The 13,394-nt window shown below is 44.1% G+C and overlaps 1 protein-coding gene across 1 annotated transcript in view; it reads right to left on the bottom strand.

Moving 5' to 3' along the window:
- PITPNC1 (phosphatidylinositol transfer protein cytoplasmic 1) overlaps positions 1-13,394 on the bottom strand; it is a 215,199-nt gene that overhangs the window by 74,424 nt on the left and 127,381 nt on the right. Inside the window, exon 5 of the mRNA XM_019732864.2 lies at positions 4-75. Within this exon, the coding sequence (XP_019588423.1) occupies positions 4-75 (72 nt within the window). The remainder of the gene's footprint in view (positions 1-3; positions 76-13,394) is intronic.

Raw genomic sequence — 13,394 nt, forward strand, 5'->3', positions numbered from 1 at the left:
CACGCTGTTGTTGCTTCCTTTGTTGTCCTCATACTTGGTTTCTATGTGAATGGAGAATTTCGGCAGAAAGGAACACTATGGAAGAAGAGGAACGTTTTGTTAGCGTACCATTTTCTCTTTCTCCACATCGTCCACACAGCCTCTGGAGGCTCTCCTCACCATTTGGTTGGGAGTACTGTTCATGATCAGAAATGTTAAGATGCTAAGTCAATATCCCAATTCAGACTCTAAGAGAAGCCGCTTTTGGCAACATGAACACAATTTCACCCAGAAGTCAGGCCAGAGAGAATAACCAAGCAATGGAAGGCAAGTCATTGAAGAGGACATTTCCAAAAGGATTATGTTCCATGAGTCCAAACACATGCTTGAGAAAAGCAGACTCCTAAATCAGAGGCAATTCCAGTTCTGCGTGCTTACCTTTGGGGAGCAGGTTCCACTGCAGAAGACCTGCGGACCCGGCCTTACCCTTTAGATAAATATTCATGCAAAGCTAGGGAGGTTGTATAGAAGGACCTTAAAATCATAAATTATTGAAGTCAGACAGACCTGGCTCTTCATGTGGGATTTATCACTTAATAGCTACGTGACTTTGGACAAGTCATTGAACTTTTCTGAACTCTAGCAGTATTAAAAGAGGGATAATAATTATTACCTAACAGTGACATTATGACGTTTATATAAAATCACGTGCGTAGAACATATTGTGCTGGGCATAGAGTCGGCATTCAACAAACGGCAGGAAACAGTAGGAGGATACAGTGGAGCTTGACAGAAAAGGCAGCACCTCTACCAGCCCCGCGGAGAGAAATCCCAAATGCACACCGTCTTACTGTCCCAGTTTCACTGAGTTACGTTAGAATATTCAGTAGATTTTAAGGGTTAAGGTAGCTTGAGGATTTTGGTGGATGTGGACGTAACCTCCCTCCTGCTGACACGGAGCTGGACAATCATGTTCTTGGCCACCGAGATGGGATTGACAACTCCTGGGTAAAACGACCCTGCAGCTTCCCTGGGAGCTGGATGAGTTGGAGAAGTGACACAGGCGGATACCCTCACAATCCCAAAAGACCGGCTCCTTTATTTATTTCTCCAGGATGTAAAGAGCGTGTATTCTACACTAGGCACTGGGCTAAGTGAGTCCAGGTTCTAATTCATTTATTCCTTGTAACCATCCCATGAACTAGGTACTATTAATATTACCCTGCTTTAAAGATAAGGAAATGGGGGCACAGAGAGGTTAAGAAAATAGTCCACAATCACACAGCCAGTACATAAGAGGGTTGAGATTGAAAGTCTGGTCCCAGCATCCAGGCTCTTGATCACTACCCCACTGTTCTCATAGTGGGATCTCTGAACCTGTGGCATCAGCAGCAGCAGCAGCAGCAGAAGCAGCCTGGAGCTTGTTAGAAATACGAATACTCGGGCACAACCCCAGGCCCATGGAATCAGAAACTCTGGGGATGGCGCCCAGGCACCTTTTTTAACAAGCCTGTCAGGGCATGTGGATGCACACTCGAGTTGGAAAACCATCTCACAACAGCAGGCATGGGAAGGAAACAGAGAGAATGCCTTATCTAAAATCCCCAAGTCTACGGCACCCACCCTCACCCCATGTGCTAGTGGTTCCCTTTCAGCCCAGCTAAGGCCCCAGCGGCATCTGTACAATAAGGCAGAGCCCTTGAATGTGCCATTGATGTTTCTCCTGACATGACACGCCTCTGCGATTCAGGATTCATCTGTCTTAATCCGAATGAAACAAACAAGCTGAACCGTGACTAAGGAAACATGGAAACAATCAATCCCAGTAATTGCCTTTATGGAGAATGCAGCCTTGCGATTATTCATTGACACCTTCTTTTCTGTCTCCTCTCCAACCTCTCACTCCATAACTGCTGCCCTCACACCCAGTGCCAGGGAGTTCCAAGGAGGGGCTGCTCATTGGGAATTGAGACCCTGGAGGGCTCGGAGCCCCACAGCAGAGCTCTCGATCGACACGTGAACTGGGGGAGATGCACCTGCCCGAGACTCATTTAAAAGTAACGAGCCTTCAGTTCAACAGATTTGTCCTTTTTAACCCATAATTCATATGAGGGTCAATCCAACACGAGCACAGTACCAGGTGGCGGGAGAACAGCCATCCAGCTTGGGGAGCTGGGTCTGGGTGCATCAGAGTGGAACCCTGCAAGGATTTTTATTGGTTGGACCCATAAACCACTTACCTACGGTCAAACAAATGAATCTTAGCATTTGGGTATTAAACCCAAATATGAAATGCAAAACTCTCATGCAAATTGGCAGCTGTTATTTTTGAGTCAAGGACTTGGGTTATTTTCATATCAGAATAGCAACCCTGCCAGAAAGGCTGAGTGCACCTGGCTTCGGCAAGGCAGTGGGAGGGCCTGGACCAGACAGGCCAACTCTAGGCTGGTCAGCGTTTTCTTCTTCAGCAGTGGTTTGGGGCTGATCATCCCCTTGGGATCTCTGATGGCTGTTTCTTGGAGCCCTGGAGTGTGTGGGTGTCTCAAGTTTAAAAATCAAATGTATTTATGGCTTGGGGCATTTTCAGAGCTGTCATTAAAAATTTTCCAGTGAGATGTTCATGTTGAGATAGACTTCTGCTTCCCCACACAGGTCAGCATCCCTAAAACTCCAGCCCACTGATCCTTGTGGAGCCTTAACTATTAGGCAAGGTCTTTTCTTTCTCCCTGGTTGGCTCCCTAAGCATCTCCCCACTGAGGTTCTCCTAAATCCCTTCCTGTCTGAAGACCCCATGCTTGACCTCACTTTCCTCCCCCACACCTGCTCACTTCAACTCACAGGTTGAATGAGGACACAGACCACGTGACTGAAACACTTAACAACGTCTCTCTCCTCCATTTCAAGTCTACCTCTTATTTTTATTGCTACTTCTCATTCTTTGTGAATCAGAGAAAGACACTGCCTTCTTTAGTCAAATGGAAAAAAATAGAATAAGAACCGAGATATAGCAGTCAGCAGACCTGGGCTCAATCCGAGATGTATTGACTAGGCAAACTATTTTACTGTTCCAAGCCTCAGTTTGTCCACTCATAGAAAAGGGATAGTCCTTCTCTACTCTCTAGTCATGTTGAGAAGATCCATGAAATCATTCAGCTAAGGCTCAGTCAGCACAGTGCCCAGCACATAGTGGGTACACGGTAAAAAATATTTATACGTCTGTTCTCTGGAAACTTGTTTCACTGATTATTTGTAACTTCTCCTTAACTTCCTTCCTATAGCCTATAAGTATAAAGAAAAGTGTCATATTCTTAAAAAGAGAAATAAACATTAAGTTCCCTCGGTTATGTGTTCGTTCTCCATCTATACAATCAATCCCATTTCTCTGTCTCCACAATCGAACTCTATTAGAAGAGTGGTCAACGCTTGCTGCCTCTACTTTTTTAACTCCCATCTCCTCCCAATCAGTGTAATGTGGTGTGGAAATGAATGCATATCAAAGAATTTTCAAACTAGCATCGCTTCTCCATCCACACCTTGTATTACTCTCTCCGCTGTGCGCTCTGACAGAGCAATTCTTCCATCCTGAATGGTAGTTCCTTCTCAACCTTCTTTCCCCTCCCCCACCTTCAACCGAGGTAGTCCCTTAGGTTCTGTCCTCCACCCTATGTTCTTGCTCCAAATGTTTTCCCGGTGATCTCATATGCTCCTGACTTTTCCATGACCATTTTTTATGGAAGGCTCCCAAATTGACATGTGCTGTTCTCACATGTCCACCTGTGCAAAGGCCATCCCCAACAAGGATTCTATAGGCAACACTAAACTTGAATGGTCCATATTAAATTCAAATGTTCTCCTGCACTGTATGAGTTTCCATGGGCTGTCGTAACAAATTACCATGAACTTGGTGGCTTAAAACAACAGAAATGTATCCTTTCACTGTTCTGGAGGCCATAAGTCTGAAATCAAGGTTTTGGCAATGTTGTGCTCCATCTGAAGGCTTTACAGAAGAATCCTTCCTTCCTTCTTCCAGCTTTTGGTGGTCCCAGGTGTTCCTTGGTTTCTGGCTGCGTAACTCTAATTACTACCTGTCTTCACATTAACTTCTTCTCTCTGTATCTTCTTCTTTTATTATAAGACACTAGTTACTGGATTTAGGCCCACTCTTAGTCTAGTGTGATTTTGTCTCACACCTTGAGATCCTTCACTAATGACAGCTGCAAAGACCCTATTGCCAAATAAAGTCATATTCTGAGGTTCCAATAGTCATGGATTTTCCCCCTCCTTTCTTCTGCCCCACCACCACCACTCCGGTTCAAGCCGTTGTTTCTCAGTCTAGTTGTGTAGGACACAGCTCCCTGGCCCATGCTGGTATTATGAGCCTTGCGCTCCGGGCTTAGGCAGTCGGTCACCAGGCGTTTGTCGGCCGCTCACAGAAGCTCACACTGGCTGCTGGCTGCTCACGATGGCTGTCTGCCACTCACGCTGGCTGCTGGCCGCTGATGGCAGCACACGGTAGCCCAGGGTAGCACACAGCAGCCCACCGCAGCTCACACCAACCTCTGGCTGCTCACAGCACCCAAGCTCCAGGGAGAGCCATTGTTCACAATCTTAGCTATAGAGGGCGCAGTTCACTGGCCCATGTGGGAATCGAACCAGTGTCCTTGGAGTTAGGAGCTCAGGGTTTCAACCACCTGAGCCAACAGGATGACCCACCTTCCATCCCTAAGGGGGAAGGGGAAGACCTGGAGTTTTCTATATCTGACCCTAATTTTCTTTCTGGCTCTGCCGTGTATTCATCCCTCAGGTCAGTCACAGAACACCACTTCCCATTCCCTGGAAAACTTCTGGCTGCCATGTTGTTTTTTGCCCACAGTTCGCTCAGCCTGAAATTTCCTTCCTAAATCTATATAGACCATTTCAAATTCACTTCAGAATGATTATCCCATGTGTGCAGATAGCACTGTTTATACCTTTGTCACAGCATTTATCTCTTTTTCCATCATCACAATGACCTGTCTATGTGTCGGGCTCACCAACCAGATGATAAGCCCCAATACTATTCCAACAGAGAGCTCCCCCTCTTTAACGCTGCTGCCATGAGGAATGGAGCAAGTCACAGTTACCCAGTTATTCAGATCTCAAAGCATCTCTTTTAAGATTGCTCAAACCTGCTTTCTGTTGATTAAGGGCTTTGCTCCAGCTAGGAATATCGAACTGAGTTATTCTCAAATATTAAGGGGGAGAAGGGAGCACCCCACCCTGAACTTTCTCTTAATATGAGTTATTCCCTAAAGATTTTGACACATTTATTTGGGTAAGGGGAATTCTGTATTGCTGAGGGAACTGTCAGGATTGTGGGAGTGGAAAAAAAGTTGGGAACCCTCACATAACTAAACTGGAACATAATGCAAGAGAGACCCATTGGTTAAAGCTGAAAGAAGTCTAAGGATTCAGAAGACTCTTATACTCTCTATGGCACACTGAACATGTAAAGTCCCATTTGGCCCCCAACAACATGAAGGAAAGACTAACAAACCCATGGCAGACAGAATTCTAAGATGGCCTGTGAGATTCCCAGCCTCTGGTATACATATCCTGTATAACCCTCCCCTTCAGTGTGGGCAAGACCTGAGAATATGATGGGCTAGGAAGTCCTTTGATTAGATTACCAAAGTGGACAAGCTATGTTACATTATATAAGACTTGTTTTAAGAAGAAGCAGGGATTCCTCCATTGGCTTTGAAGAAGTAAGCTGCTGTGTCTTGAGAGGGTCATGTGGCCAGAACCTGAGTGAGGCCTCTAGGAGCTGACCGTGACCCCTGGAGGCCAGTGAAATGGAAAACGGGGATTCCTTCCTACAATCGCGACTGAATCCTGCCAACAACCAGTGAGCTTGGAAAAGGACCTTTAGCCTCAAATGAGACTGGAGCCATGGCTGACACCTTGATTTCAGCCTGATGAGATTCTGAGCCAGAGACCCAGCTAACTTGGGCCCCAATGGAAATGTGCGATAAATTAGTGTTGTTTTAAGCCACTACGTGTGTTGGAAATTTGTTATGCAGCGATAGAAAACCAATACAACACTCAACCTCAGGAATCCAACTACTGCTTCCCTTCCAAATCTCCCATTTGGCGCTCGTCTGAATGAAGTATCATCACTCACTTTGAGGTCTGAATATATCCAGGGAAACGGGACATTGGTACTCTAACGGAGTAGTTCCCCCTGTGATGTCATCTGCTTTATGAGTGGTCACCGTGCATTGGTGAGGGTGGCCTTTCCTAGTAACTGATACCACTGACTTCCGTGCGCTGGTGTCCAGGTGCAGCCGCGTGCACCCAGCCCCCAGGGAGGAAGTCGGGGAATTCAGTAGAAAGAATATCGGTTTTGGAGTATAACAGACTTTAGTTCCAACCCCAGCTTCTTTCCTTACAAACTGTGTGACTTTGAGCAAATTCCTTAATTCCTCTGAGCTTCAGTGTTCTTATCCATGAAGTGGAGATAATTCCAACCTCAGAGCTGTGGGGTGAGGATAAAATGATATAACTAATGTCGAAGGCCAGGCAGTGTCTGGCAGAACAGTTACTTGAGAAACGCTGGCCCATCGCATTGTACCCCTCCCCACGAAAGCCCATAGGTTATATGCGGGAGAAAAACAGAGCTGGGTGTGGGTGGACCCGCCATGGCATATGTGCAAGGACGTCTTGGGAGGCTGTGGGTAGCTGGAGTGGTGCCAACAGGAGGACACCTGATTCACCTGATGGGTCTCCCATGACATGGATGGTGGCCAGGTCAGAGCAGGTTTGGGCTCCTTCAGTCTCGCCCTGACCCCTGATGTGCTGTGCAGCTGAGGACGTGCCATCCTATCTTCCAGGTCAGTCCTCTCACTGTCCCCTCCTTTTCCTAAAGGTTTGGCAGCTCCTTTTTCTGCACAGGGACGCTCTCCCCTCATCTCTTCTCAGCGTTCCCTAGACTCCCTGCCAACTTCCTGCAGGGAGACAAGAATGCTCCTGGGAGCTCCGTGAACTTGCTTTTTTCCTAGATCTAAAGGCTTTAAGCCTCCCGGTTCACTCAGCCTTGTGACAAAAACTGAGGCTCAAAGAAGTGAAGAAATAGCATTAAAAAAACAACCCAACATAGCATTTGGGAGCCTCAGCAGTCCCACGAGATGACCCTGCTTACAGGCAGTGACTCTAGAGCAGCGTGATGTGGCAGGGGGGAGGCAGCGAAGTGGCCTCATCCCCTGGAGCCTGGGGAACACCATGAGTCATTTCAGCCTCTCCTCAGAGCTCCTGCCTCCCCTGGGCCCACTCTGGATCTGAAATCTTCTTTCTCATGAAAAATCTCTTTCTCTCTCTTCTTGACTAGAAGAGAAGCTTGGCCAGAAGAATCATAACAAATATTCATTTATTACATTCAGGGTTTATTTTACCCTCAATCCCCTAAAAATAATAACAGTGCCATGGAGAAATTAGGAAAATAAAGCAAAAGATCTCCTGTAATCTCCTCTTTGATTTTCTAGCTTAGATCCTCCCCAGCCAGAAGAGTCTTACTAGCATTGCTGTCATCTGCTCCCTGCAATGACCAGTTTCCTTGGTACCCAGTATCTGTGCATCTTTAATTTGCCTTTCAAACCCAATGGCATCTACCAGCATGAACCTTTTCCTATAAAGTGGCTATCAGGTATCTGTGAAATGTCTAGCACCTGAAACTGAATGTGCAGAAAAGTGATGGTTCTTTGTCGAACATTTAAATGCATGTACTTGTATCTTTTGGTAGTGACGAGGGAATCTGCAGTCAGGAAGAATGCCAGGAAAGATGAGCGAAGTACCTGGGCCTTTGCAAGAATAATTTCCAGACATGAGCACACCCAGGTTCAGTGTCGGGAAACGAAAGCAGCATATGCAAAATGCACGGCAGAGCTGAATTTTCAATTCACTACAGACATGCTTTGGTAAAATGAAAGCTATTTTTAGTCCAGTGATTGATTAGGGTTGTTATGGCAATAAGAAACACTTACGAGAACAAAACTGAATGTAAGCAAGTCTTACAGAGAAAGGGGCGAACACACTGGGAATTTGATAGTTTCTGGGTGGTGCTGACAGCCCTCGCTGCCGTCTCCACATCTGCCCAGGGAGAAATGCGAATGGTGGCTACAGAGAACAGGACGTGGGGGATGAGTCTGAGGCTCTCTAGCTATTCTGAACTTCAGAAGCATGCAGCAGCAAAACTTCTGGAAGAATGTGCACCACTCACTTCCATTTACAAAGTATAATAAAAATCATATTCTAACAGTGTATTTCTAAAACTTACTTAATGATGCCTCATCCTGAGGGCTTGTTAAAAACAGATTCCAGGGGCGGCTGGTTAGCTCAGTTGGTTAGAGTGCGGTGCTCTTAACAACAAGGTATTTGATATATAATAACCGATCTAGTAACTCATTAACTTTCATACAACTCTGGGGGGAATATACTATTATTACACCCATTTTACAGATGAAGCAACAATGATGAAAAAAATGAGTAGTATGCCCCCAAATCACATAACATTTTCATGACAGAGCTGGGGTTCAGCTCAGGCTGTCTGGCTCTGTGGGTCATGCTTGTGATCCCATGTCCTGCTGCCTCTTGAATATCAGGAAAGTACACGAGTATGTCTAGTGGAGCTGAGTAACTTGGTTGGGGGTAATGGTGACTAAGGCACAGGCTTTGCTTCTCAGTATGTCCTGTGGCCACTGAGAGCAGAGGAAATATGTGTGTGTGGGCATCTGTCAAATGATAGACATGCCCTGTTTTGAATAAACCCAAAGAAGGAAAAACAAGAGCTACCCGAAAGATAAATTATTAAGGAAATAATTATTCATTTAGGAAATTCACAGTGATATTCCTTTAAAAGCCAAAATAGCCTAGTACCTATGAATGAATAATGCAATTATTTTCAAACCCTGAATTTAAATATGATGGCTTAAGTTAATTCCTATGGTGAAGGTGCTTAAAATACCCTTCCCAGAACTCCATGATGGGTGTGAAAAAATATTATGAATGAACAAATGTTCATTACCACACTGTTGGTCCTAGAAAGACATGAAAACAACCTAAAGTCCATCATTAGAAGGTTGGTTAAGTACATTGTGGTGGATGGATTATAAAGCGATTGAAAAACCAAAGTGTAAAACAGGATGATCCCATTTTTTTGTAAAAAGGAAAAAAGTATGCACAGGAAAGACGGAGGAACAGACATTAAAATATTCTCATGGAAAACAGTGGAGACTATGGAGCCCTTTTATTTTCTATGCTACACATTGTCATAATGTTTGGATTTAGCAATCATGTTTGGATTTTTCAGTGAGCAGAAAAAATTCAAATCAATACAAAAGTTAATAAACACATCAATGATATCTCAAATTATGTTACATCTAATGGAAATCACAAGATACCCCCAAAATTCTTAGTTTCAGTCCACTTTAACTTAAAGAGGGGTATATTACAAAGAGTACTGATGAGAGGATGGGTAGATTTGCTGCAAATCCAGGAAGTTCGGAATCACTACTGTAAGTATTGTTCATGGAGTTTTAGCACGCAGCGGGATCTGAGAGGCGATACAGTTCAGCAGTTCAAGCCACTTTTAAATGGCACCAAGAGAAAGAAAGTTTAACAACCAGTGGTTGAGCCCAAGAACTCAATGCTTTATGCCTGGTCAACAGCCAGAATCCTTTCAAGTCTGAGAGCAAACTTTCCACGGAGGCTTGGAATCAAGAAAGTTAAATGGTAGAGCTGAGAAGCTGGCTCAGGGCAGATGAAGTATTTATAGGCTTTTACAAGATCATGTCCTTTTAACTTTCATCTGGAACTCAGTGCATTCCTCCCAGGCCATCTTGTTCTGACTCCATACAATACATGTTGCCTGGTATCAATGAACATTAAACTCTGTATACGAGGTCAGACAATTAAGTTCACGAACTCATCCTAGAAAAAGTGCTACATCCCTCATTGCTGAATATCACTAAGGTCACCTTCAAAGTACTCCCCTTGGGCAGCTATGCACCGACGCCAGTGCCTAGTCCACCCTTCAAAGCAATTTTGGAACTCTTTTTCTGGAATGGCCATCAGAGCTATTGTCGTATTACCCTTGATGTCCTGAATGTCATCAAAATGTCTTCCTTTCAATATTTTCTTTACCTTCGGGTAAAGAAAAAAGTCAGTGGGGGCCAGATCAGGTGAGTAGGGAGGATGCTCCAATACAGTTATTTGTTTACTGGCTAAAAACTCCCTCACAGACAGTGCCATGTGAGCAGGTGCATTGTTGCAATACAAGAGTCATGAATTGTTGGCGAAAAGTTCAGGTCGTCTAACTTTTTCATGCAGCTTTTTCAGCACTTCCAAATAGTACACTTGGTTAATTGTCCAGTTCGTACAAATTCATAATGAATTATTCCTCCGATATCAAAAAAGATTAGCAACAACATTGCAATGAGTTCACGAATTTAATTGTCAGACCTCGTAGACTTGACTTTTTCTCTAACGGAATTCCTCTGAAGACATCGATTCTCTGGTACTATGTGCTTTGTTATCATATTAAATGTACTCTAAGGCTATACAGGGAATTTCAGCTTGAGATGGTATCATTAATAAAATTGGATTTGCAAATGTTTCCACATCTCACCAACAGGCGACTTACATCCAGAATGTTCCATGGGGCTAGTGAAATCAGATCAGGAATTTAGAATTTATTATGTTCTGGGAATCTGGAACAAATTGGAGTGACTTCACAAATACAGACTGGCCTATGGTCAGGTAGGAACCCCTTAGGTTACAAAACTTCTCAGTTAAAAACTGTATGAGGATGAACCAGGGAATGAATTCCCAAATATAGGAAGAAAAATGGGTCCAAGAAGAGCGGTTGGACTGAAAGGAGAAGTGAGGAGAAATGAGAGGAAGGGCGTGTATGGAAGGCAGAGAATGGAAACAGAGCAGGAAAACAGCTGCTTATATTCCAACCCACTGTAAGGAAATGAATGTCAGCCTCTCCGCTGCTTCTCATTAGCCTGCACCCTACACTGAGGCTTCTGTTCATTCATCGATGGAGCCTCTTCCCAGCCTCTGACATGCTGAGTAACAGCAACTCACTGGAGAAGCAAGGCCAGAAAGGAGCGGGAGCGAAGACATGAATGGAAAGCATGTTTTCTCAATGGGGACGTGGTTTGCTATGGGCGCTTCTATGAAAACCGAGAAGGGAAACTAAATTCACACTCATACTATGTAGGGCTGGACCTGTTAAGGCAGAAATAAGCAGAAGATGTTCGGGAATACTGAGAGCTACACACAATCAAGGCACGACAAGAATTTAAAGGGACAGGCAGACCACATCAAATGAAAGAGAAATGCATGTAAGTAATAGAGATGGAACAAATTGGAGTGACTTCACCAAGATAGGCTGGCCAGGGAGGAACCTTCAGATTACAAGCCTTTTCAGTTAAAAACTGTATCACCCTCTTAACCAACTGGGCAAACTCCTCACTAAAATACATTATTATCATGTAGTTCAGAATATCTTACTGACTAGAAAGTTCAAAAGAGAAGGGGCGATGTTGCAGTCACTTTATTGAACCGTTAAAATTTATTGTTTTAGTATAATCATAGTTATATATGCTTTACTTTATTTTTACACAAAGAAATCTGCCCTACACAATTTTCCAGTTGTATTATTCTGACCTCACCAACTTGAGCTGAACAAAACTCCATACACATTAATAAATTGTAGAAGAGAAATCCAATTTTCAGTACCACAAGTAGAAAACAGAAAACAAAGACGGAAAGGAGACTTTCCGAGGAACATCTATCTAAAATTCCTTTAAACAAATGCTTTTTTCTCTGGTGATGGCTCTCTGTAAAATCATTCGGAATGTTTAAAAAACTGCAAACAATTTAAAAATGCTCTGCTAGGGTAGAGAAGCCTATTTTAGCTCCTGGTCTCTCTCCCCAAAATGGCTGAGTTAATTTTCTTTGAAGTACAAAGACTAGATTGGGAACAGGTACAGCAAATGGAAATGGGATCAATCAGATAAACAACACTGGCTGTTCCAAGGTTCCTGCTTCACCAAGCACTGATCGACCGGGCTGCTGAGATGTGGAGACAAGTTCCAGTCCTGCACAAGGAGCAAGGAACATTGTGATGAAGTTGGTTTGCAATGGGTTCACCCGTACAATCCGTTCCTTTTCTAAATTGAAATGAATCAGAAACACATACGTGCGCTGTCATCCCAATGCACTGATACCTTTGCTGTGTGGTCGGACAGAATGGGCTTTGCTTAAAACAGGAACCTATAGGTACCGTGTCACCTGATTCTTTAAAAAAAAGTTTCATTTCTGTTGGGAGTTCTTCAGAAAACTCTGGTATCTGAGTAATAGTAAACTTTAGGCAACATATTAGCCCATTGACGTTGAAGGGAAAACATTTACTGAAATAGAATTGATCCACTGGCCTATTTAGTGGGCACATAATGGCTGTGACCCTGAGAGAAGCTCTGGAGCTCCCCTAAGTTTTAGAAGTCTGGCTTTGCAAAATGCAAGGTCCCGTGGACAAATAAGTGTGGAAAGTGTTGCATACTACAGCTCCCTTTTGGAGATTCACATTGTATGTTAGAATAATAAAGGCTCTAAGAAGTCCTGCAGTAACAAAATCTGTTTAACTGTACAACCCTGTGTTTCCCTTACTTAACGGGCTGTGCACCATCTTTATGATTGTTATAAATGGTTCTAGAACGTTTCCATCTAAATTCTTTTGAACCCAGAAGATTTTTGAGCCTGGATCTGTTTATGACACCAGCCTCATGCCATGACCCAGGTCTTCACTGACTTCAGCCATCTTCTCTGGGAGGATCCTCTTCTGGCCCAATTGCTGCCTTCCTCATCAGCGCCTCCAACTGGATGACCATTTCTTTGGCCTGGTCCCTAACAGGTCCCAGCTCATATGACCCCATTTCTAAGAAGGAATACATCCCTTTGCCCCCCAACCCAACCCCCTATTATGTACTGCCCTGGATATTCAGGGTTCATTGTTATGTGGATATAGAAGTAATTTCCTAATCATTTAACCCCCCCTCCACCTGTCTCCATGACCCCAAAGAAGGAACACCTAGGGACCTTCATTCTCTTAGCTTACATAGTAGTTGAGATGGCCAGATTGTCCTCTAATTTCCTTTCAAACCAGTGGTATAATAATATATCTTTCCTGTACTTGTATCTATTTCCTAGTTTTGTAATTTCCCTAGTTTTGTAATAACGCTTGGCGGGGACTCAGTGGAAGGTGGAGGAGAGAGAGCTTAAGAAGGAAGAGAAGGCTTGAGAGCAATGCAGGTCCATCAGCATCCATCAGCTCTTTCTACTCTCAGGGAAGCTGATGAGGCCAAGATTGCGAG

This window comes from Rhinolophus sinicus, linkage group LG15 (assembly GCF_036562045.2).
Source record: "Rhinolophus sinicus isolate RSC01 linkage group LG15, ASM3656204v1, whole genome shotgun sequence".
Classification (NCBI taxonomy): domain Eukaryota; kingdom Metazoa; phylum Chordata; class Mammalia; order Chiroptera; family Rhinolophidae; genus Rhinolophus; species Rhinolophus sinicus.